At 35.2% G+C, this 23,884-nt stretch overlaps 1 protein-coding gene and 1 long non-coding RNA gene across 41 annotated transcripts in view; one reads left to right on the forward strand and one right to left on the reverse strand.

The window, feature by feature from the left end:
• Positions 1 to 23,884, forward strand: part of TRDN (triadin) — a 225,433-nt gene that overhangs the window by 78,333 nt on the left and 123,216 nt on the right. For all 38 annotated transcript variants that reach the window (XM_066179292.1, XM_066179289.1, XM_066179279.1 and 35 more), the window contains one exon: positions 14,757 to 14,834. In XM_066179292.1, coding sequence (XP_066035389.1) covers positions 14,757 to 14,834 — 78 coding nt within the window. The remainder of the gene's footprint in view (positions 1 to 14,756; positions 14,835 to 23,884) is intronic.
• On the reverse strand, positions 38 to 22,167 carry LOC136287009 (uncharacterized). 3 transcript variants are annotated; one of them, XR_010720046.1, is made up of 7 exons: positions 22,036 to 22,167; positions 17,557 to 17,629; positions 10,812 to 10,988; positions 7,379 to 7,494; positions 6,136 to 6,201; positions 5,561 to 5,623; positions 38 to 3,132 (listed from the first exon to the last, which is right to left on the reverse strand). It is a non-coding gene; the product is annotated as an uncharacterized lncRNA (long non-coding RNA). The 3 variants fall into 3 exon arrangements; XR_010720045.1 differs by lacking the exon at positions 10,812 to 10,988 and having other exon boundaries at positions 40 to 3,132; XR_010720047.1 differs by lacking the exons at positions 7,379 to 7,494; positions 10,812 to 10,988 and having other exon boundaries at positions 40 to 3,132.

Consider the following 23,884-nt stretch of genomic DNA (forward strand, 5'->3'; position numbering starts at 1 on the left):
TTAAATGCTGCAGATGGTTGTTGTCTGGAAGCCAGATACATTTTTGTGGGAGGGAAAATAAGCAAAAACATTGCCTGCAAAACAAGCTTTATTGAACCCACTAGCTATGAAAGGCAATGCTGAAACATCCAGACTCCAGAAACACTACTCAGTGTTTCTGAGAGGCAAAGTCGAGGTCAGGTATGATCAGCCTTGATTTATGGAAATCAATGAGTGCCACCAAAGAGTACTTGGTATGTTACTGTCTTTCTCAGGCAAAGTGCTCATTTTACACCGTACTTTTGTGAACAGAATTATTGTACTTCATTTTACTGAACAGATAAATGTGGGGGAAACACCCTTTATTAACCTTAATATCCAATTAGCTTTACAATCTGGTATATTTTATTCTTTTATCTGTATATATATATTATGGTAAAGAACTTTGTCCAAACAAAGAGTTCTGAGTGCAAATCAGCTGAGGAATTAAATTACAGTCACCTTGACACTGCAATTCTTTCAAACAAAGAGTAATTTCTATCAATATTAATATTCTCAATATTACCATTTGTGAAGGAGAAAAAAAAAGTTTCTGTCATAGAAAATTCCTTTGCATAGCCATATTGGGATTTTCTGTGATTGATTGCATCAAACATGAATTTCTGATTCCTTAGGCAAAATTTATGGATTTATAATATCATTAATAGTACTATCATTCAGCATTTTTTATTTCAAAGTATTTTTCAATGTTTCTATCATAAAAATTCATATACATTACTTTTAAGATTAGGGGGTTTTATTTTTATATAATTTTCTAGCAAGAATTTATAGAAAAGTATTCACTTAATATGGCATTTTACAGTGCTCAAACAATTAACATTAAAATAAAGCTCAGTTCCTTAGGCTTCATTAATAAATACACTTTTAAAATACATCATTTAATGCATTTTGTCAGTCACATCAGTCTGTGGGAGGTCAGTTATTGCTCTTGTGTTGAACAAATGAAGCTGAAATACTCTTCACTTGCTCAAAGCTCCATCATGACACTGCAGTCTTAGCTATAAAAAATGAATTAAATGTACACAGGGATTTAAAGGTAGCCATATAAGGAAGAATTTTTTGCTAAGCTTCTTCATGCAGCATTAGCTGGTTTTCTTGTTTTGCTAGTTAGTATTTGTCCTTGATACTGACAAATTTTATGGATTTCCTCCTTTAAGCCACAATAATTGCATCAACATCAAATAACTTCTAAGACTTTTATTTTTTTATGAAAGAGAAGTATTTGAGGTTCTCAACACTTTACAACAGATAATAGTCGAGTTTTACCTATAAACTCACTTTTTCTAACCCAGAAGTCCTTCCCATGAATATCACAACTGCAACAGTGGCCAGTTGGGTTCTACTGATACATTTATAGGTAGACCACTTGAGGTCTACTGCAAACAGTGTAAAAAACTGCTTTCTGATTTTATCTCTTGAGAAATGTGCCTTAAAAATATTTTTCACCTTCTGTCTAACATGCTTGTGATAAGTCACAATTTCTCAGAGGAACTGCTGAACCTCCTTTCATAGATTTTCTGGTCTTATTTGTCCCTGGACTACGGTTGCTCAGCGAAGGCAGTACTGTATCAGCATTAACAAATCACTCTGTCCAAACCTCTTTGTACTCCTTTTGTCCACCTGTAAAGGAGGAATTAATATGCATTTCTTTCAGGTTTAATTTTCCAATTTTTCCTTATAAAGATTAAAACCTTAGGTGGAAAGCTTGTTTATTAAAAACCTTAGTTCTGACTGGTACCTTTACTTTTCTACTGGTATTTCTCAAGTCCAAGATAGCATTTTTGATGCAGAAGGTAACTGACTTATAGAGTTTCATGGATATTGTCTATTCCATGTATTTGATAATTTGTTTGATATTCCTGTATTTTGTTCTCATTAGTATTTCTAACGTTCTTATTCATAGTTTATTTTTTATTGGTAGGAGAAAGGGTTCTATTTTAGTAGAAATTTTAAAACTTGACTTCATAACTATTTTTTTGACTTTAGAGAGTTTGAAATCCTCACCCACATGGAAGGATTTCAGGGGCAGTAATTGGTCACTCTTCCAGCACAGAGCATATGATTATCTAAGTTAACTGGATCTACTCTATTTTGTTGCCCCTGCGCCATATGCTTGTTTTCCCACTCTCCCCCTGCTTTCCCTGTAATACTTCCAAGCACTACTCTGGCAGATCAAGGAGCTGTTCTGATGAAATGCTTTTTTCTGTTTTGCAACTACTGAAATTGGATTCTCTCATGTCTGTCTTTCTGCATGGCAAGTCAGCATGCTGAAATAAGAGTGATAAGCATGTCTTGGGTATTTAGTCATAAAATGCACCTTTTTTTTTCTCACAGGCGTATTGTCTACTTGTGGTGTGATTTTGTTTTCTTTTCAATTGCTTAGAAGTTTATTTTGCATGCAGTTTTACTCTGTTCTGGTTTTGGTTAAATCACTTGCATTTCACAGTGCACCTGACTCACTACTGGATGATCTTTACAGTTGCCTAATTGGCAACAAAGACAGTGGGAGCACAGATGTGGTATTATTCACAATTTTGACTTTCTAAAACTTTAACACTGAAGCACACGATTGCCCTATGGATCTTGTACCACTACACAGCTGTTTCCAGTAACAGCTAGACTGCAAAGAGTGTGGCCATATCAGTTCCTTTCATCGAGGTACCCGTGTATGTTCATTGTGTATTTCCATGCCCGGGAATCAAAGCCAGTCCCAAAGCCAATACGATAGCCAATGTGATGTAGACAATTTTACTTATCTTATACTGTTGAAAAAAATATATGACTTGGAGAAATTCACCAGGATTTCTGGCATGTATACATTGCAAGGGATTATCCTATGGGGTAAAGCAGTCATCCCACCTTCTCAGTAAAAAAATCATTGAAGCCTCACCTTCTGCACATATGCTCATGAAACACCCCCACCTCCCCCCCCCCTGAAAAACATGAAAAGTCAAGAAATTTAGGCAAATTGTGATGATGGGAATCCATGGGGAATCTTGGAGACTGCTTAGTCCAGGAAAGTGTAGACTGAAAATCCATCATGTATAAGATTTTCTTCCAAGGCTTACCTCTTCTCCATTGTCAAGAAATATTCTGTCAAAGAGAAGGGACTACTGTTATTACACAGTACAGCAAGAGAATTTCAAGACTGTCAGTATGATACTTGCCATTTAATATCAAAAAAATATTGAGATTCTGGAATAAAGGTACATCAACATTGAAAGATTGAGGACTATATTACTGAAAAAAACAAAAAAAACCACCAAATCCTAGAACAAGAAAGACTAATTTTGAGAGTAAAAATGCCTGTATTTGCTGTGGGTGGGCTGTGGCACTGGAGCTAAATACTTGCCCTCCACTGTTCAGATAGCAAAACGCTTTAGGCTCTTGAACTATTTTTAAGTGTCACTCCTACTTGATTAGACTAGGATGTGTTGTGGATATCTCAATGACAGGGAGTAACATTTCAGCTTGCTACATTGCATTTACATGGAGTTAACTTTGATATAGTTTCTCTGGGGATATATTTAATGAAGTGCCATTAGAAGAAGAAATAAAAATCAGTCATAATAAATAAGAAAGAGGCATATAATTAGCTAGCTGTTTGGAGAAACTCATCATGAAAAACTTTCAACTGAGTTATGGGCTTTCACATTTGAGATCAAATGCTAAAAAATATTTTTTTCCAATGGAGAGATGCTTTCTGGTGTGAACGACTCAATAGCCCCATCCGCAATGGCACAAAACAAGCAAGCCAGATATTTTTTTAAGTGAACTACTCAAGAAAAATACGGGAGGCAGTGAGACTTTTCCAGTTTTACTTCTTAAACTTTTTTACTTTTTTACTACCTGCTGAGGGAAATATTTTACCCCAAAATTTGAAAACACTCATCAGAATTCTTCTTCAGAGATTACAGTTAATTGTCAATCCATTTATCAAAATCTGTTTACACGATGAAATCCTTGCCAACCCATTTGTTTCTGTGGATGGCATAAATGGAGACGATTGAACTATAGAAGTATTTATTTCTCTAGCAATAATCTGGAGGAGTCTAAAATGAAAGAATTAATGAACAGTAATTTTAAATACATGTATGAGAAACTGGAAATTAAGTTTGAGTTATTAAAAAAATTCTAACTAATTTATTGATGTACAATTCTTACAATAAACGTTATCTATCATTTGGAGTTAAATATTGCTTCTTTTAACTTCTATTCAGCTATGAGAAACTATGAGAGGATATGAACTGATCTCATCTTAACAAGATTCTTGTCTATGACTGTCCCCTCACCCAAAAACCTGTGTATTTCATCAAACTCTGAAATGACATTGATCTCTCAAAGGTGATGTTATCAGCATACAATCCTGACACCTTCCCACAGAGGCAAAACAACTATCCATTATTCCCAGTTTACATCATCCCACCATGAATCAGAGCCGGATGCTGGCACAAGAAGCTGCATCTGTCAACACTCTTATGGCACTTCATTGTAACTTGGCCAAAAAATTTCAAACTACTCCCTCTCTTGGAAACAGCTACAAAGGGAATGTGTGGTATTCTTCTTCTGCAGAAAGGAATGCATGTCTTTCTTTGATAGTTCACTGCAAAGCATTCTGAGGGTCAAAATTATGTGATACAAGAGAAAGCCAAAAACCTTTGCTGATGTAAATGAGTCTAAGTCTTTGGTTTTAATGGGTACAAACCAATTTATCTGTGAAGGCAGAGAGATTAGAGTAACAAAATTATTCTCACACTTGCATTATGTTTCATTACTACTATTTAGTACTTTAAACATTTCCCATAGTTCAGTAAACAAGTTTCAAAATTAAGGGTGATTTCAATGGAGGATCATCAAAAGACTCAACTACTTCAGTTTTGAAAAGCTATTTAGAAAAGAAAGGCAAAAGTTAAATGCCAAAAAACCCCTCCTAAACAGCTAATAGTAAATAAATTGTTTTCTATTTAAAAGGTAAAAAATAAGTTTAGCAAGTGACTTCATAAAATAGTAATTGCATTTAATGACTCTTTGTCATAATTGATTTCCAGTTAGAAATATTAGAACAGATACTGATGTCACATCAAGTTAAAAAATAGAAGCATTCTACAGGCAGCTTGCAGCAGCCTCAAACTCACAGGCACAGGTTTTTGTGAGGGAATGTAACTACCCTAATATCTGCCAGAAAAGTAACACAACGAGGCATTAACAGTCCAGGAAGCCCCTGTAAATTTATGACAACTTCCTGACAGAGGTAGTGGAGGATCCCACAAGGAGTGGTGTGCTGGTTACCTTATAATGACAAACAGGGAAAGCCTGGTCTGAGATGTGAGGGTTGGGGGGCTGCCTTGGCCACAGTGACCATGAAACTGTGGAGTTCAGCATTGGGCAAGGAGGAAGCAGGGCAGCAAGTAAGATTGCAACCATGATGAGACATGAAAACCCACAAGCTTCTCCTTCAGTCAGTTTTTTAAGCCCAGGTTATATAACTTTAATATTATGTGAGAGATGATGAATCTGTTACCTTTAGAATGTAATTCTGAAAATCCTTAGGGAAGTTAATCACCATACATTGAATCTCTCTCAACTGTAACGACAAGGAAAATAGGTGACATCTTTGCAACATGCCTTTAAACACCTCCTGAATGCTGAATACACTTGAATATCAAGAACAAAAAAATGTGTTCTGAAAGGCTTCCAGTTTTCTCCTGCATTTTTTGTTAAGAAATGAAAAACCTGTATCTCTGTTGTGAAACTAGAAGTTACTCTTCTCATCCCAATATAGAATTCTGTGCTGTCTCTGCTGGAAAATGAGGAGGCTCACTTTCAACAACAGTGCTGGTACCAGTTTACCATATCACATAGATAAAAAGAGCATAGAAAGGACCTACAAGTACTTTGACATGACATATTCTATCATGAAGCATTTCAGCTTAGAAGGAATTCCTCACTTCTGCTCTGAGAACATGAAATGCAGTAGACAGAAGAGTGTTCAGCTTTGTCCTAAGCAGCACATGCTCTCCCTGCCTTGTTCTATGCCCACCGACTTAGGCACCTTATCTGCAGCCACCGGGACTATAGCTGTGGTAGATCCATTACCTTCACCATTCTCTCTTCAAGTGCATCTTTCTTTTGATATCAGCTTTCTTCCTGCATGTATCTTCCCTGTCAAAAAAATGTATAACTTATGACATATACCTATAATGAGTCAAAACTATTTTTTCTTCATCAGAAAATTCTATTCCTCCCTCTGACAATTCACCTTCATTTCTACTGTTTCAGTTTGTCCTTCAATACACCCAGCATTATCTGACAAAGCAAATAACAGATTTCAAAAGGTATTCAATGTCCACATACATTATACAAAAACAATGTGGAGTTTTGTTTTTTGGGTGTTTGTTTTGGTTTGTTTTGGTTTCGTTTGGGTTTTTTTTGGTTTGGTTTTTTTTTTAGTTAGGCTTAAAAACAAAATGCTCTCTATATGTGAGATTCATTCATGTAATTGTTGGCAGTTTGGGGAACAATTACCAGACAGTATTTGCAGTATGAAAAATCATGCACAACTGTTTTAGTCCTGGAATATTTTGGTGGCATGAAGCATCACCTTTATGGACAGCTACAAAATAAAATGTTTGCAATTCGTTGCACCTCACTTAGATACCCAAAAGTTAATTGCCCAGCTTTAACCTTTAGCTGTCTTTATAGCCAGTGGTATGAAATGGAGGCCTCCAGAGGACAATTTCATCCTAAGAAAAATGCCTAAGATAGAAAAGATGAATCACCCTTTGAAGGTACCAATTTCTCTCCATTTACTATAAATGGATCCCTTGGGTGACTTATCTAGATATAACTGTCTGAAAGTTAACTTTTAAATGTCTGGCGGTGAGAGAATGTATTTGCAGCATACATTCAAGAAATACGCTGCAAATGTGCAGGCAAGAACTTTGTTCAAATGAAGACGAAATGACAAGTTTTCTCTAAGATTTCAAATGGTATTATCAGGAATAGCTGTTGACTCAATCAAGGAAACAGTAGTGCCACTTGGAAAAAAATGCATTCCAGTTGCTATAGTATTTTGGGAGTGAGTGAAAGGGGAAAAGAAGAAATGGAGAGAGAAATACTTTCTTGAATAAATGTGGAAGATATTCCCTATCCAAATGATTCAAGCAAAAGAAACCTAAACAGTTTTTGCATCAGAACAAAACCTCAGCCTTTAGAGCTTCCACTTTCATAGAATTTGGAATTTTTAGTTGCTGTATGCTCACATTATATATATTTTTTTAATTTCTGTTAGATCCATTTATAGGTTCAATGGAAAGCCATGGTAAGTTAAGTAATTTACCCAAAAATCATGGGAAGTGCCTTGAGCACGAGGGTTGAAACTCGTGACAGTGAATCCCAGGACCCTTTGTGCTAAAAGTAACTTCTTTAAAGGATAGAGCATCTTCCTTGGCAAAACTAAAGGGAAAGAAGAATCAGTAGTTACCAAAGCATTATTGGTTTAAAATAATCCTTATCTCCAGTACTGCAGGTTTTTCTTCCAGTATTTCTCTTAACTACAGCCATGGCTCCTAGCTCCCGGTGATTTCAGTGGCAGTGAACAAACAGGAGTTAGGAGCCAACACCTCTGCACCTTTGGGCCCTCCTCTGATATTTGGTCTAATAAACCTCTCAGTTGTTTTTCCTCTAACTTCAGACTGCATTACTGAAATTCTAGCTTCTGTAAAACAGCAATGGATTAACTGTCTTAGGTGATTTTCAAGTATAGACAAGACAGGTAACATAATCATTAACTTCTTGTTTGTCTCATTCTAGCAAAAAGACTCAGAGATTTGAAAAACTTTGTGGCTTGGGGACAGAGATACTTGGATTTAGTTTGACTTCCAGTGATTTCTATATTAAATATATTAATTATCCACAAATATCTGTAATTGTGAGAGATTTTCACAATTTGCAATTTTATCTGTAATTTGATTTTATCCATGTTAGGCTGTTTTTATTTTCCAAAAACTGGCATGTGCACTCTTTCTTGAAGACAACACAAAGTATTAGCATTCTTGCATCACTTAGCTTTTCTGACTTGAGCACTGAATGTTTCTTGGATGTAGTTGGACTGAGAATGGTTGAAACAATCGTATGTAAAGATAAACCAAACACAAAGAACATAAATTACTAAGCAGTGCTCACATGGCATAGTCAGTGTCTATTACTTTTCATTGTAACCGCTTATAAGGTCCCTCTGTTCTGTTTAATTGTTAGCTGCAAGTATTTAGTTGCAGTGTTTTCTTTTCTGCTTTAATTGGATATTTCATATTGTGAAAAAAATTAGCATCTATGACAATTCCTGATATTCATGCTAATTATGCTAGGGGTTACTGCATATGATACTAATTTATTAAAGGTTATCTGGGGAGCGAGAGAAAGACTGAATATGTCTTTTCATTTTATAATCTGCCTTTACAGTCCTTTTGTACTCCACTATGCATATAATAACCCATCATTACCACACAACAACCCATAATTTTCACTGTCCTGGTACTTAGTTCTTTGAGATCCATCTTTTGATATTTCTAAACATAACAAGTAGGTTTATTTTTACCTGATAACTGCCCATGATAAATAATGGGAGGAAGTGGAGGCAGCAAATTCAATTTTCAGTTTTTTCAATTCTATTTTTATTTCAATGTCAGGAAAGGCTGTGTGACTTCTTACTTAACATATAATGACAAAACTGTTAATGCTTAGCTCTTAACTCCTTAATGACTTCAGTCTTCTGAACGTGAAAATTAGAACAGTTTTCACAAATATGGATTGAGCTAAGGAGGGATTTTGTGGTAAAAATCTATGTAAGAGTTCTCAACAGACATATTTCTGTAAATAGATTAAACTGCAAGGCCTGTCATGCAGATAAAATACATGGCATTCATTTCTGGACCCACAGTATCTTCTTTAGTTTATAACAGAAAAAAACCCAAAACACCAAGAGGTCTACCCATGCCTCTCTTGCCTGCCTCATTTGTACACTTGCTATGCACACTTGCATTGTGTGAGGTATAAATGCATGGGAAAAGAAAAAATATATCTAGCAAATTCCCAGCTGTGACTTTAATTGGATTTGGTGTCTGAGTGAAAACACAGCAACTGATGTTCACACAACCTCCAGGAGTCTGCAACAATGATTCTCACACCTGTTTAATTACCAAATCAAGTATTTTCTGTTTGAAGACATCACTAAACCATGGGAGGAATTTGGAAATAGATGATCTTCAAGGTCCCTTTGAACCCTAACCTTTCTATGATTCTTTCTAAATAAATATTGATTTGCATTTATATGTTCTTGCATGCACACGTATAAAAGATAAATTATAGTACTACTACATAAAAACATATATAGGAATCCATCATCAACAACAAAGGATGAACTCAAACCTTTATGTATTGAAAATAGAAGGCTATCAAGTTGGTGTTACTTATTGTTTGGTGCCTTGAGAAGAGAAATTGAATCCTTCCCGTTACTCCCTTTCAAAATAGCATTTAGAATATTAGTCTTCATCCTTTCTTCTACACCCTCAGTTTTAACCTACTGGTCCCCGCTTTCAGCTTAATACAAGGATGGTTTCCCAAGGCTGTTAGGTTACTGGCTGGCTTTGTTGTCTGTGTTTTGAGGGAGTATCTCACAATAATGTGTTTTACTTGTAAGTTAAACTCTATGTAGAGTTCCAAAATTATTTGTGATATTTAATGGATTTTAAATACACAGATATGGTGGAACATAGCTAGGTAGATAGATCTGTTATTACCCATGTAATCTCTCCTTTTCTTCTTTTCTTATGCATTGTAAAAGAAACTGGCTGGTAGTCAGTGTGACATAAAACTCAAATTTAAAATATTGCACTGGAACTGGTAATCACTGCATATACTGTAGCATAGGTTTTTCTTAAGTAATATCATCAACCGTATGCAAAATTAGAGTTTCACTTTATGTTGGGCAATTAATCATTTAAAAAAGAGCCACATCCTGAGTGCAATTAAAAAGCTGAAATATATGTTTGCTACTAAAATATACTTTCTTTAAAGTCTCATTTTATTATCCATTAATTCCATCTTCCTCTGTCAAAAATTCAGTTCCAAATAGGTAATTGAAATCCTGTTAAGACTGTTTTTATCCATTTGACGTAATTTTGTAATGTGGCCACATCTAGGCTATTAAATCAAACTCAACTCAACTGTTCTCTCTCTGAAGGTGATTTTTTCTCTCATAGAGACATCCACATCCAGTACACTTCCTCAAGGTCAAAATGGGCTGGATATATCTCATCTACCTATTGGGAGTGGTTCCTGGCCCCTGCCAATTCCTGAACTGAGCCAATGAGGTTTTTGAGACACTGCTGCTTGGCACAAGTCAAAGTTGTCAGAGGCTATCCAAGAATATGTTGCAGGATATGTATTTCTGAATTCCAGAGCCCAGTAATGCTCCCGGGCACCATTTAATTGCCAGTGTGCATGAAATCCTTGTATCACACTGTAGTCCTTAGGAAAGAATGTCTATATGAGGCATCAGTGTTTTATTTCAAATAAAGTTTTCCAGAAAATCAGCATTTCCATTTTTCAGTAGTTACACAATCTCACCTCTTGATCCTCAGATGTTCTTGCTTAAAGAAAAACAGTTTGCTGCTGGTTTTTCATGCACACATACTAAGCAGAGAAACCTTTCCCCAGAACAGACACAGCCTAATGTCTGGAGAGTAATGACTGAAAGCTGGGAAGGGACTCACCTTTAACTTGTAGTAACTTACACGACAAAACTGGAAGTCTGGGCAAAATGGTTGGACTCCATTACATTTTCAGTTCTCTAAAAGCATATTTGGCAGTCTTGCCTCATTCTGCTGAGCCATGTCTTGTTCCAACGATCATTAAACATTTGATTGGAATTTACTTTTCATAACAAATGACTGCAAAGAGAATTTATTTAAATTATTTTTACTATCTCTAGAGAATGATGTCATGTCTGAGCAGAATGAGATTTATCTGAAGACATTTTGCTGCACTGAGAAACTGTAACAGAGTGTTGGTGATATTGGACCACAGGATTCCTGCTGTTCAAGTAACTGGTATATGGATATGAGGAAATGAACACTCATAGGAAAGGTATTCCCATATATTGCACTCTGCGATGACATTATTTCTCTTCATATCCAATTGGAATATTTCCCAGTCTGAAATGCCTGTATAATAATATTCATATTATTAATAATAATAAATTTTACAAGTATTTTATCTTTTTATCTAGAAAGATATATTTAGACACTTTATTAAGGTCACTGCAGAAAAATTGAACTCAGAAGATGAGGAAAGAAAGAAAACTCACATAACTTGATATTATCATAAGAAATCAATTTATACACAATATTCAAACATGACATTTTTGACACACATAGAAAGACATTTCCTAGACTGAGAAAAGTAAGGTAATTAAAGTTTGCCTTGTACTTGTTATCATGCAATAAGAAATCTAAAATATTAATAAACCAAGTCAGGATTCATTTCTTCAGGACACCTCAGGCAATTAGATAAACATTTATGACAGAAGTTTCCCAGAGCTTGAGGACTGTAGCTGATTTTCAATTAAGTATTCATGTTAGAGTCCTAAACCTTCTACTCATCCTTGCAGCCTATTTCTTTCATCCCAGGCTGCGGTAGAAAGTACTCATACTTAATGTGACACTTTTTCTCCTGGTGAGATCATTCCCATGAGCTTAAATCCAAAATATCTCACTCTTTCAGTTTTCATCAGATGTAATTTGTTGTCAGCTGTTTACAATATCATATATGGAGATACCTATAGAACAACTGCATGGACAGATGACACAGGGAAATGTGGGATCAACTCTAGGGACAGATTGGCATAGAAATGCATGCACATTTTTGTGCTTGCAATTATATCTTTTGGAGAAATCAAAACCTAATATTTATAATTTATTTTTTAAAACAGGTTAAATGAACCTTTGTGGCTTATCTCGTAGTAGTAAAATGAAGGCTATTTTTGACATGAGAAGCAATTAACTATGCAGTGCTTTTGGTGATTGTATTTTTAAATCTGTGAGATAAGTGTATGTCCAGTAATAATAGTGGTAATCTGGATAATAACTTCTCATAATCCATGGACTAATCTGATTGTCCACTGAAAGCATTTAAAACATCCTGCCTTCCTCTCATTTACATCATGGATATGTGTCCAACTGGCCACTGCTAGAGTCAAGATAGTAGACTTCATTAATACTAATGGTCTCATCTGTTAGAGCCAAATCCTCATTTCCATTTATCAGTTGTCTGTACTGCAGAAAACCACTTCTGCTTTATAACTTAAAGAGGACAGAAGAAGGAAAAGAAAAGGAATTTGACTTAGGTTATGCCCTTTAACATATTTCATCAAAAGAATGGATAAAATATTTATTCATTTACTATCCTTTACATTCCCATCAAAGTGAATAGAGAGACATTTAATAAGACATGGAAACATTAAAGAAGACTTTTATCAGAGTGGATGGGAACCTGCTCAGAACAAACATTTTGGCCTAAGGGAAAGTTTTTGATCTGTGAAGCTTAAAGTTAAAACACTCTCATATTGGATCATGTGGTCAATTTGCATGAAATAAATTATTTGCTTAAACCTTGCAAAGCTATAAAATAGAACTTGACAAGTCATTAGCAATAAGTGGTATCATACTGGCATTATGCTCACACTAGTGCAATCATTAGAAAACTGCTGCCACAGCAAAGCATAGGAAGATAATAGGGCCAGACCACAATTTGACCTAGAGGAGTTAGATCATTGCCCCACACTGTAGACACCACGCTGCAATCCAAATTATTGACTATCCTTCATCATTACTCATCTACTCAACAATCTGAGCCACTGCCCTTTATCCTTTTTCACACAAAAAATTTCCAAGTTATAAAAATTATCACTTTTTCTAGCTGAGAAATAAGTGGTCTAGTTTTGGAAAGGAAAAAAAAAAAAAAGGAAAAAGAAAAAAATGGGAAAAAAAGAACTAATGTTTATTCTAGGACTTTGATCAAATGTAGAAGGAAAAATAATATTAGCCATACTTCATTAAGTGCTATGTTGTTTTTAGTTTTCATTCTGAACTGGAAATTCAATAGCTCAGGTTTCTGTGTGTCAACATGGTTATGAATATAACTTTTCTATTCTTTTTGGCAACAAAGGTAAACAGCAGCTCATTAATTCAATTTGTAACTTCAAGATTATTTATTTTCAGACATAAAACATTTGGAAAATCAAGGCTAAACATCTGGATTCCTGACGTTTGCCTAACATTAATTTTAAGGCTATAGTTATTCTGTAATGAGATCGGTAAATATCCACTTGGGTTTATTGCCAAGACAGGAAGTATATGGAAAATGTAGTATAATAACCACCTGTTGCAAAGCACCTTCAATGCACTACTTTCATCAATGTGCTAACATTTTGTCAGTGGCTCAGGCACATGTCAAATTTGACCAGCTTTGTGTTTGTTATTTTATACAAATTACTGGATGAACTGAACCTCATGCTTGCAAATTATGTGCCTGCAATTGTACATATGTTGATGAGATGCAATAACATTAAGTCCACGATGCTCAAATCCCACTGCTGTCTTCAAGATGATGTTTTTCTCATGCATTCCCCATGAGCATACACACCTTTGCAAGATGGGAAGGGTAAGGAAGATGCTGCAGTTTCCAAGGCCCATTAAAACCTTAATTTCTTTTCTGAGTCTATCATCAAGCATGGGGCATGGCTTTGAGTCTCTGATGTGAACCTGGAGCTGAGATTTAACACTCTGTTTGCATGTGGACTCTCGTGCAGTAAATGTATGCTAGTGCATATGACTGAATCGATATTATATTTAAGCACTTAATTTTATTTCTCGGATCACAAAAAAAAAGCACTTTCCAAACGACAGTGACAGGATAGCTACTGAGACTAAATGCCAGTGAAATAACTTAAAAGGAAATAAGGAGACTGAAAATATTTCATAAACTAGAAAATAAGCATAATTAATACAAGAGTAAATTAAATATGTTCGTGAATCTGTGAAGAAATTAAGTGAAAATTGTTTTGTACAAAACATGATATCTACACATAGGCTAAGACACTACAGAAAGTCCCAGCTGAACACTCTGAGAGAGTAGAGGCATTTCAGTCAGCAGCTGGAATCAGAACCTCATCAGTGTTTACAATGCATGACCGGTTGGTACTGGCTAATTAAGAATAATCCTTAAGGATGAAAAACATCATAATTTTTACTGGTGTTTCCAGGAGCTCATAATCAGTGGACTTGAGGGAGTAACTGAAGATCATTTTTTTGACAGAAGAAAATAAGACTTTGTTGTAGAAGAGGTGTCTTAAATATTTAACCTTCTTATCATTGTATTATTATTCTCTTTTGAGTCTAAGAAAGAAAAACAGAACAGTAGCATTTCAACATATTTTTGAGTCACTTGGGTTTCATTGGTTTCAAATGTGACTCTTAAAAATAAATTACTCTATTTCTTGAGAAATACATTTTCTTCTTATAGTGTCTGAAAGATATTAGCTTTTATGCACACTGTAATATTTTTAACATGAACCATTTTGAAGGCAGTTCAGCCTCCCAGTGAAAGTGCTCAGCCTGTTGGTGAATTCATTTTCTATGCTTCCATACCTGTATTCTTAGGTGCAGGACACAAGGAATTCGTACCACCTCGTCTTCTTCTAGAACACAGCCCAAGAAAGAAACCAGCAGCTATTGAAGGCAAGTTTGAGTTTTTCCACCATTATTGGCTTCTACTTATTAACTTCACTGTTTGTTCTAATGGAGTTTTTTTGGGGTTTTTTGTAAATATAACCTATATTACAAAAGTGATCACATTACTAGGCCTGGGACAGGAATGATACTGACGTATGCATGACAAGATAAAAATGTTCCTTATAGTAGTCTCACAGGCGGCTTGAGGCATTTCCTGAGTGAAACAGATTACAGGATTGAGGCCTAATCTGTAAAATGCTTTGAATGGCGTTCAGCCATAACTTTCTATCTAAATATAAACATAATCAACATTATCATTTAGTATGCTTTGGATTATTCTTTCAGCTATTGTTATTCAGTCTTTTTTCTGTGCATTATTTTTAATAATGAACATAATATGTCTGCCTCTGCATTTATCAACCCTGTTGCTCTTGTTAAAGCTACTGAAAGAGAAATACAAAGTCGGATTTTACATTCAGAAGATTAAAACATAATCCCTGCAATTGAATTATATTGTTTATAGTTTGATCATTACAGTAAAGTGGTTGAAATGCTCATTTTAATTTTAAAATGAACTATGTCCAATTTAGAACTACAGAATTAAAACTGCACTATATGTTCTTGGTCTTTACAAGGTACACTTTAATAGTACGAAACACCTGAGACTTTTTGTGTAACTATGTAGCAGTTTTCATATGATACTTGAGTCCTTCAGTCACACCATGGCACTTGCTACTTTCTCTCATCGAGGTCTTAGTTCTATGTTACCCAGAAAGCAATTGCAGTCGAAGAGAAAAACAGATGGGGTGGCAGCAGAATAAGTAACAATAGCTACAAGATTTTCTGCGTTTGAAAGCACAAAATGAGACTTAGGTTTTGCCAGGACCCATGACTGAAAGAAAGTGTTGCATTAATTAGATATTTCTGTAATGTGATTATTTTGAATCAGGATATTTGGGTAAAAATAGTTATGTGACTTATTCTGTCTTCCCCCAAAAATCTTGTTACCTCAAATGATTATTTGTTTTTAAATGTGCTGCTTAAAGGAGTATGAAATTGTGGTTATTTTGAGACAGTATAGAAATAGATTAGCAGTCCTGCTTATTTTAGGAAAATATTTGAACCCTGTTTATCAGCAGAAAAAAGTCCCTACAATTTTAAACTCTGTTTTCTGTCAATTTACCATAATGGAAAAAAGACATAATAGAACAAGGCTGACACATTTTCTGAGTGATAAAACTTAATCTTTAAATATCACTGTTACACAACATGAACTAGCATCAAATTAGCATTAGATTCTTGATTTTCAAAATCATGAGGAGCATGCAATTACTGCAATTGCACATAGAAATGACTATTTATGACCAGTTACACATTAGTGTGTTTCATTAGCTCATTTATGCATGCAATTCAGGTAATTGGGAATGTAAATTAGACAGCCATTTGGCAAACAAATTTGGGGGAGATTATATGCTCAGAACCATATAACTAAAGTCCTTTTAAGGCTCAAGGCCAGTCACTAGGATACAATACTTTTCATGGAAGAGATTTGGAGGAAATGAAGAAGGCAGAATTACCTGTAAAACATTACCAAGAAAAGCTGTCATGTTGTGTTATTCTGTGTTATCCTTATATGAGAAAATATGCCACAGTGCCTTCAGGAACCCTAAACCCTGAAGCTTTATTTCAGCCCAAGGGGAAAAAGAAGGAAAAAAAAGAAAAAAAAGAAAAAAAAAGTAATTTATAAGAATATTTGGCAAAAAGTCAGAAGGGAAAAAGAGGAGTAGGCAGACAAATTTAAATCTTCAAAATAGCTGAAGAGACACTTCTATGTGACTTCTTAGTGCTTAGATACCTTTATGACTGGTACATCACTAAATATCACTCATCAGGAGAAGGGACATTGAAACAAATGATTCTTCTTATACATATAGTTGAAAATAGTATCATAAATTGTCAGAAAGGGGAAAAAATAGAAGCACTTTTTAATTGAAAAATATACTTTATATAACATCAAAGTCTGGCTTAGCCTTTGACAGAAGAAACCAGCTCTGAAAAAAAAGGTAAAACTGTAGGAAGTAACAGAACATTTATCACACAGGAAATTTATGAAGCCAATCTACTTACACTCTAGGCTTTCCAACTCGGTGATATTCAGACATTATATAATTATGCAAAAAAAGGCTGAAAGGATCTTACTATTTTTCTAGATTGACATGTTTTCAGTATCACTCTATTTTGCCGCTTCTGCCTTAGGTAATCTTGGACCACTGTTGTTTTCTGATAAGGTGGAAATTGTGGTGTGTATGTGCCACATATCTCAAAAATTTTTAGATTACTTGATACCTTCAAATAGAATGCTCTCTGTGGATAGTGTGCAATGTCCTGTAGAAATTATGCTCTGCTGAATTCTTGAGGCCTTAGAAAAAGAGCATATTGTTATTATATATTAAATATAAAACTTTTTCTCTTTGTCATTGCCTTTTTCTCTTCCTTTAGCTCCACAGTAAATCTTTTGGCAAGGGGGTAATTATTTAAGACAATCTCAATTAGTACACTAGATTCTAGTAGTAAGCAATAAATTACATTGAAGTGTGTGTATGACCTGAAATTTTCAGATTATCTCCTGGTCAAAAAGCAAAATGCTTTGTACTAATCTGGTCAGAAAGAAAAGAACAGATCATTGCTCTACTGTTTCATGATTGGTTGGCTTTTTCAAAGATCTTACCTTAAATCGTCATTGAAGAGTTTGAATATTCAGATCACCAACAGAAGAGAATAATAAAACAAAATATAGGATCCTGTAATGGTGAACAAGAGAAAGAAGGTAAAGGAATTTGTGAAGATAAAGGCATTGATATATAACATCTACTTGTATTTCAAGCTTGGAAACCTTGTTAGGTAAACTAGGGAGTACTGAACTAATTTTAAATTATTTATCTTATCTTTTTATGGAGCTTTTACAAGTACTTGGAAGTAGTGCTCTCAGCTTGGCTGACAATAATGTTGCCATGTCAGAACATTGGTGTCACCAGTAATTTGAACAGATCAGTTCTCCATGACTATTTGAACTTTGACTTTAATATCCTTCTTCCTCCTTGGCTGTAGTCTTCCACACCTCTTTTAAATCTAGATTTCTTTTATTTTATTATTCACTGATGTCCTAAAACTTCTCTATAGTGTATATGTTTTCTCTGTGATTATCTCTCTTAGGTCCTGAATTTTTGCTCAACTCACAGAGTTTTTAACCTTCCTCTATTTCCACATTCACATGAAAAGGACTCTCCTACCTGATAGTCCTCCCATGTTTCCCTCTCTGACATGGCATTATAATCACTCAGGAAGATGCTGAAGTTCGACAAGTGGAAAAACTAAGATCAGAGGCTTAGTTACCTATTGGTGAATCTTCATGTTAATTGTTCCAGAATAGTACGTGTTTGCCTTTTCCCAAGACCACAGCACCTTTGTGAGAAGCCTGTATCAAAATCCTTTTCCTGTTGGAAAGAATCTTAATGCATGTGGTATATGATCTCAAGCAGACCTATGCTTTTTACCACTTTGAAGAGCACTGTATCACAAAAAGCATTTGAATTGCGTTGTATTTGAATATGATTTTCCAAGTTATATTATCCTAAAAATCTGCTCTTGTATCTTTGAGTGGGAGACCATTTATCATGGAAGAGTCATCAACATAACTATTCTGGTCTGTTAATGTTTCATGACAAGCTCTGAAATATCCCCCTTCCCTGACTGAAGTATACTGGCCATTCCTTGCCATCTTGATGGTATCTGTGATATTAAGTGAGGGAAAAAAAACCAAAACAAACAAAAAACAAAACCTCTGTAATATCTTTAGAGAGTCTATGAGGAAAAAAAAGTATTTTCTCTAGGTCATGGAATCCTCTAATTACAAATTTTGCAGAATGCAATAAAGTGAGGTGCTGTGAAATGTGTTTAACTTCCCCCAAAACTCCTGCAGAGGCCAAATTGGCAACTGCATTTATGCTTCTATATAGAATGTACACTATCTGACTGTCTCAAGAGGAATTTCTAGTCTATACCTCTGTTCATGAATATAACATTAGGGGGTATAACCAAGAATATCTAAATTACTAAAGTCAATACAAATTGTGACAAATCTCCCTTGATGTACAGGAGTGTATAAATCTTGTACAAATCAATCTGCTTTTGTACAGTTTGTCAATGTCTGCCTTCTCTTCTGTACATGGATTGTTCTATTAAAAAACCCTGTTTTCCTTCTATACTATAGAATCAATTAGCCTTAAAAAAAACCTTGCAGTGAGACATTGTGATTCAAGACACAACAAAACCCTTTAAAAAAGGCACAAATTTGAAAATTTTCTCCCTATTTAGAATATTCTTAATAATACTGACATGAATTGTGGATGAAAATCCATTTTTCTGATACATTTTAATCCAAGGGAGAATAAAAACAGAAAAAAAATATACCTATTAGAAATATCATAATAGAATTGGTTAGGTTTAATCTAGGTTAATAGATGAGCAGTTTAGTTAGCTTTAACACATTGCTCTATGTACAGCATAAAAAGTTTTTTGAGAAATATGGGCCTTATATCTTCATGAGTCTGTACTGAAGACAGTAAAACCTTTAAAATAATATGAACAAGGTTTCAAAGTAAGCTATTTAATGATTTAAATTAGACATTTAAGCAGTAAATTCTAATGATTTAGCAATGATGAAAAAAACCCTAAATCTTCACTGTTTCAGAAAGCCCTTGACATTTTCCTTAATGACATGAGGCTCTTCTGTGCTACTTTTATTCTATCATAAAATACAAAAAGTTAAACAGACAAGAGAGAAAAGCTTACTAATGTAAGAAAAAAAAGTATAAATATATGTATATTTTGATTAGACATATTATTATATTTTCTCATCATTTATAATAATACAATTTAAAATGCTAGAGTATGTATTTGAAAATAAATATTCACCAAAGTCTACCCAAAAAACCACAAACAGATACCTCTGAGGATTATTTTAACATTTCATAGTGCTTTTTAAATGTCATAGAAAAACAATAGTCTTTTGCTTATGTTGCACCTACGAATGGGAAACACTTACTGGGATTAAGTTAATCTGGGCTTTCAAAGGCAGAACTCCCACGTTTCTTTGGAAAGAAAAAGGAAACTCTTACAAAAGAGGTCCTGCATAACCTCATCATCCTATTATTAAAGTTCATACATTTTGCTCAAAAGCATGCCACATAAAAAGTATCAGCAAAACCCTTCTGAGCACTGGTAACAGAATTGGTCCTGAAATTGATTCCTGTTATGCAGTAGGCATGTCAGTCACAAGTAGGGAGAAGGCCAGCCAAGCTACCTCAGCTGTGTTGGTTTGGCCCTTGCTAGTAAAGGTAGTAGCATAAAAAATAAGTGCTCTCTGGGAATTTAAGTATCATAATCATGTTTGCATCATATTTACCACTGACCATTGTCCACTGGAGTTTCTGTTGCTGGTCTTGTTATGGACGTTGGTCTGTTCTCTTTTTTAACTTGCCTTGCATACTCTAGCTTCATCTTACTTATTTTTTTACTCCTTTGCTCCACACTGTGCTGTTTAGTGAGGGTAACATATGGCCCATGCTATTAATGAAGAGTTCAGGTGCTTAATGCAACAGAGCCATGAAAAAAGTCTATAATCACTACAGGAAGAAATAAGAAACATTTTTGTAGGTCGCATGAAAGCATTAGGAATTTCAAGCATGATATTTCTATTACGTAGATTCTGCAGACCTCAAAAATATCTCCATAAGCAATCTCCACAGCTGCTAAATAGTGTTTCAGACTGGGATTTGAAAACAGTGAAGCTGAACTGGAAAGATTGCCTAGGCCTTCAGAATGTGCTATATCTCCAGTGATCTGTGTGCCCCAAGAATCTTTCACTTGCCCAATATGAAAAGAAATCGTATTTCATTACTCTGCAGATAAAAAAGATGGTATCATTTAAACAGAGCTTTGCAAATGAATGCACTTCATTTTGGCCTAAGCACTCACCTGTAAGTTAGAGAGAGCAAGTGTGTATGTGTGCGTGCAGGTGTATATGTTTGTATATGAACAGAAGCAATTCTAAGAACTTCAGGAACTTTAGATTAATACTATTTAAGTTTCTTTGATCTTTCTTGGCCTTTCAGTAGTTTGGCCGTATCAAGACAGACTTATTTCTCAGAGAGAAAGTAAGCAGACAAACAAGGACTCTCTTACTCCAGAAAGAGATTTATTTTTTTTTCAGAGAGACAGCTAAGGTAAATTTTTACTTGAAATTTAGATTTAATCTTAAAAGTATGAGTTTCCATGACATCCTAAACTAAGTAGAAATAGCTCCTTTCATTGTTTATTCATTTCTCCAAAAGCTTTGTAAGCCTTAGGGGATCCTATTTTGTGACTAAGTGTTAAATTGTTTAGAATCAAAAGTGCAACTGACCAACCACTGTTAGTCTCTACTCTAAGCAACAAGCCAAGGGGATAGAAAAGTAGTATCATCAAAAATTGAAATGCAATGAGTTATTTTAGTATTTTAAAGGATATCCAACTCCCATTGAAATCAACAGCATAACTTTGAGCCCAGAAGAGAAAGGGTTTCAGTCACCAAGTGAAACAAAGAGCAGCTGTAACCCCTTCAAAATTAATAAGGAAAAAAAAATTAAAAATACAACTTGTGTTTTGTTTGAATGGTCTATTAAAATTATGCCAACGACAGCTTAAGGTGTACAAAGCTGCTTGGAGAAAAATGAAATGAAGTCTTATCTGGAATGAAGTTACTGTGTTCTGAACTATGGTTTCTCAGGAAAATCTGAATTAATGTTTGTTTTGTTCTATTTTGTATGTCAGTGGGTATACATGTGTCTCTGCTGCTCCTGAGTTCTCCAGGACTAGAATCTGTAGGCAGGAAAAGCTGTTGTAACATTTCACAAAGTCAGGCAATAAATATCCTAAGCCTCTCACAGGAGCTTTCCTCGTGAGGTTTCCTGACCACAGGATTTTAGATAAATGGACTTAAACTTTAAGACCTATACATTAAGACCTAATAAGGACCTAAACTTCAGAAAGTTATTGTGGACCAAAACACCTCCAAATTTCTGGCATTCAGTCCCACTAGTTAGTGTTTGCTATTTGCATGCCTCTCCACCAGAAAGAATATGTGGTTATATTTTTCTTCCCTGCTTACCTCAGTTTCTCAGATGGGATGGGATGAACTGACAATTCCCTCCACAATCAGATTTTCCATAAGAACATGGACCATCTGGAGCAATATGGTAAAAAAGCTCTAGGAGCACCTTCTTCCAGTTCTTGTGCAGCATTCCCGTGACACTGTGCCCCATAACTCATGTGCATCCCTAAATTTAGATTCCACTCAGCACTAGCAGAGTAGCACACTGGTCTTACCAGGCCTGATTCCAAGTGCTGAGTTGTTAGCATGCTTCTGTTATCTCCCCTCTCACCATTGTCCAAGAATTAGCTGCTCTCCAATGAGAATAACACAAAGACGTGTTCAAGATGGGTGGAGGAAATTCAGATTGAAACACCTCTTTCTGGGTCTGTGTTGAATCTCACTTGGATTTCTACTGGCCTCCGTCCTTTATCCCTTATTAAAAAATAAATAATTCCATTTCAGAGGTTTCTTTGCTTCAAGGGCTGTTCTTTTCAATCCAGCCACTTTGTAAGAAAATTATTCTGTGCTGCTTCTTTTTATTTTTCACCCAGGAATAATTTTTTTACCTGAATGTCCCATTCAGTACTGCTTTAATTCACAATACTCATGTTCACTGGACTTCTTCTTATACTACATAAAACTCAAGTTCTGCATAGAGTCTACAGGGAAAAAAAATTGACTAAATGAAAAGTCCATTGCTAGCCTTGCTGACTGATTCTGTCATGTACTCTTCTAGCTGCATATACCCCTATTTCATTCTTGTAAGTGCATTCCAGACTTTTAAAGGTGAGGTCTTTTTGAACTCATATGTCTCACACTGTCCATGAAATGTGGCTCTGGATTAATGCTACTGGTGAAAAAATCCTGTTAATTACATTGTCAAGAAACAGTAGCAATAAGAATAGATTGTTCCGTAGTTAATAACACTTGAACGCCGTATTGTGGTCAACACCAAATCCTCAAAAACACCTTGTGTTTCCATGTGTAACCCACAATTTGTGCATATTATGGTCCCTCTTTATGCAGTTAGCCCCTTGTAGTTCTGTAACTGTTCCTAGCTAAAAACGTAAATGCTTTCAATTAACAGATGGGGCTCATATTTTACAGTGCAAAAGACCTGCCTAAATTCCTATTTAATTATTTGCTCTGCCTCTTAATTTAGCTGTGTACATATCTACACAGAGCCCACTACATTTACTGCTTCAGAAATCACAAGTTTTTCTGGTGTTAAATATACATTTAATATGCAACATTCTAAATGTGAGCTGCTCAAATTGAGAGGAAATAAATTTTTTCAAGAAATGGCATTACTTTCTTAAGTCAGAAATAGCTCTTTCCATAATAGTCATTCACCAAGTCCATCGTTTTCATTTACAGAAATTTCTGTCAGTGGTAGCTGTGAGGGGCATCAGTGGGGCTAGATGCAGCTGAGATGTGAATGGAAGCTCAGTGACTATTTTCCTCAGACTTGAGCAAGAGTGCTTATCTTTCAGTGTAATTGGGAAATTGGGGCCACAGTCCTTCAATACTTCTATATAGTCCTCCCCCAGAAATCTCATAACAAATACAGACATCTCAAAGCTGCCTAGACACTCTGAATAATGGAACTTAAGGGCTTGATAGAAGAAAGTTATGTCAGTGGCATTAATTGGTGGAATGAAATGGCAATGGAGATTCTGCATCCAGGGATGTCATCGTCTTTGCTTGGGTTATTGGCAGTGAAAATTCCTGCCACTTCCTGTACATCTTCCATACAAAGCTTCACCTCTCAAAGCTCCATGCCTCAGCTTGTGGTTTTCAAGATGCATGTGGCTCTGAACCTTGCTATGCAACTTAAGGCAGATTTCATGTGGGTTTTTCTGGG

The sequence above is a fragment of the Chamaea fasciata genome, unplaced genomic scaffold (genome assembly GCF_029207755.1).
Source record: "Chamaea fasciata isolate MVZ Bird 193981 ecotype frontalis unplaced genomic scaffold, bChaFas1.0.hap1 SCAF_3, whole genome shotgun sequence".
Lineage (NCBI taxonomy): Eukaryota > Metazoa > Chordata > Aves > Passeriformes > Sylviidae > Chamaea > Chamaea fasciata.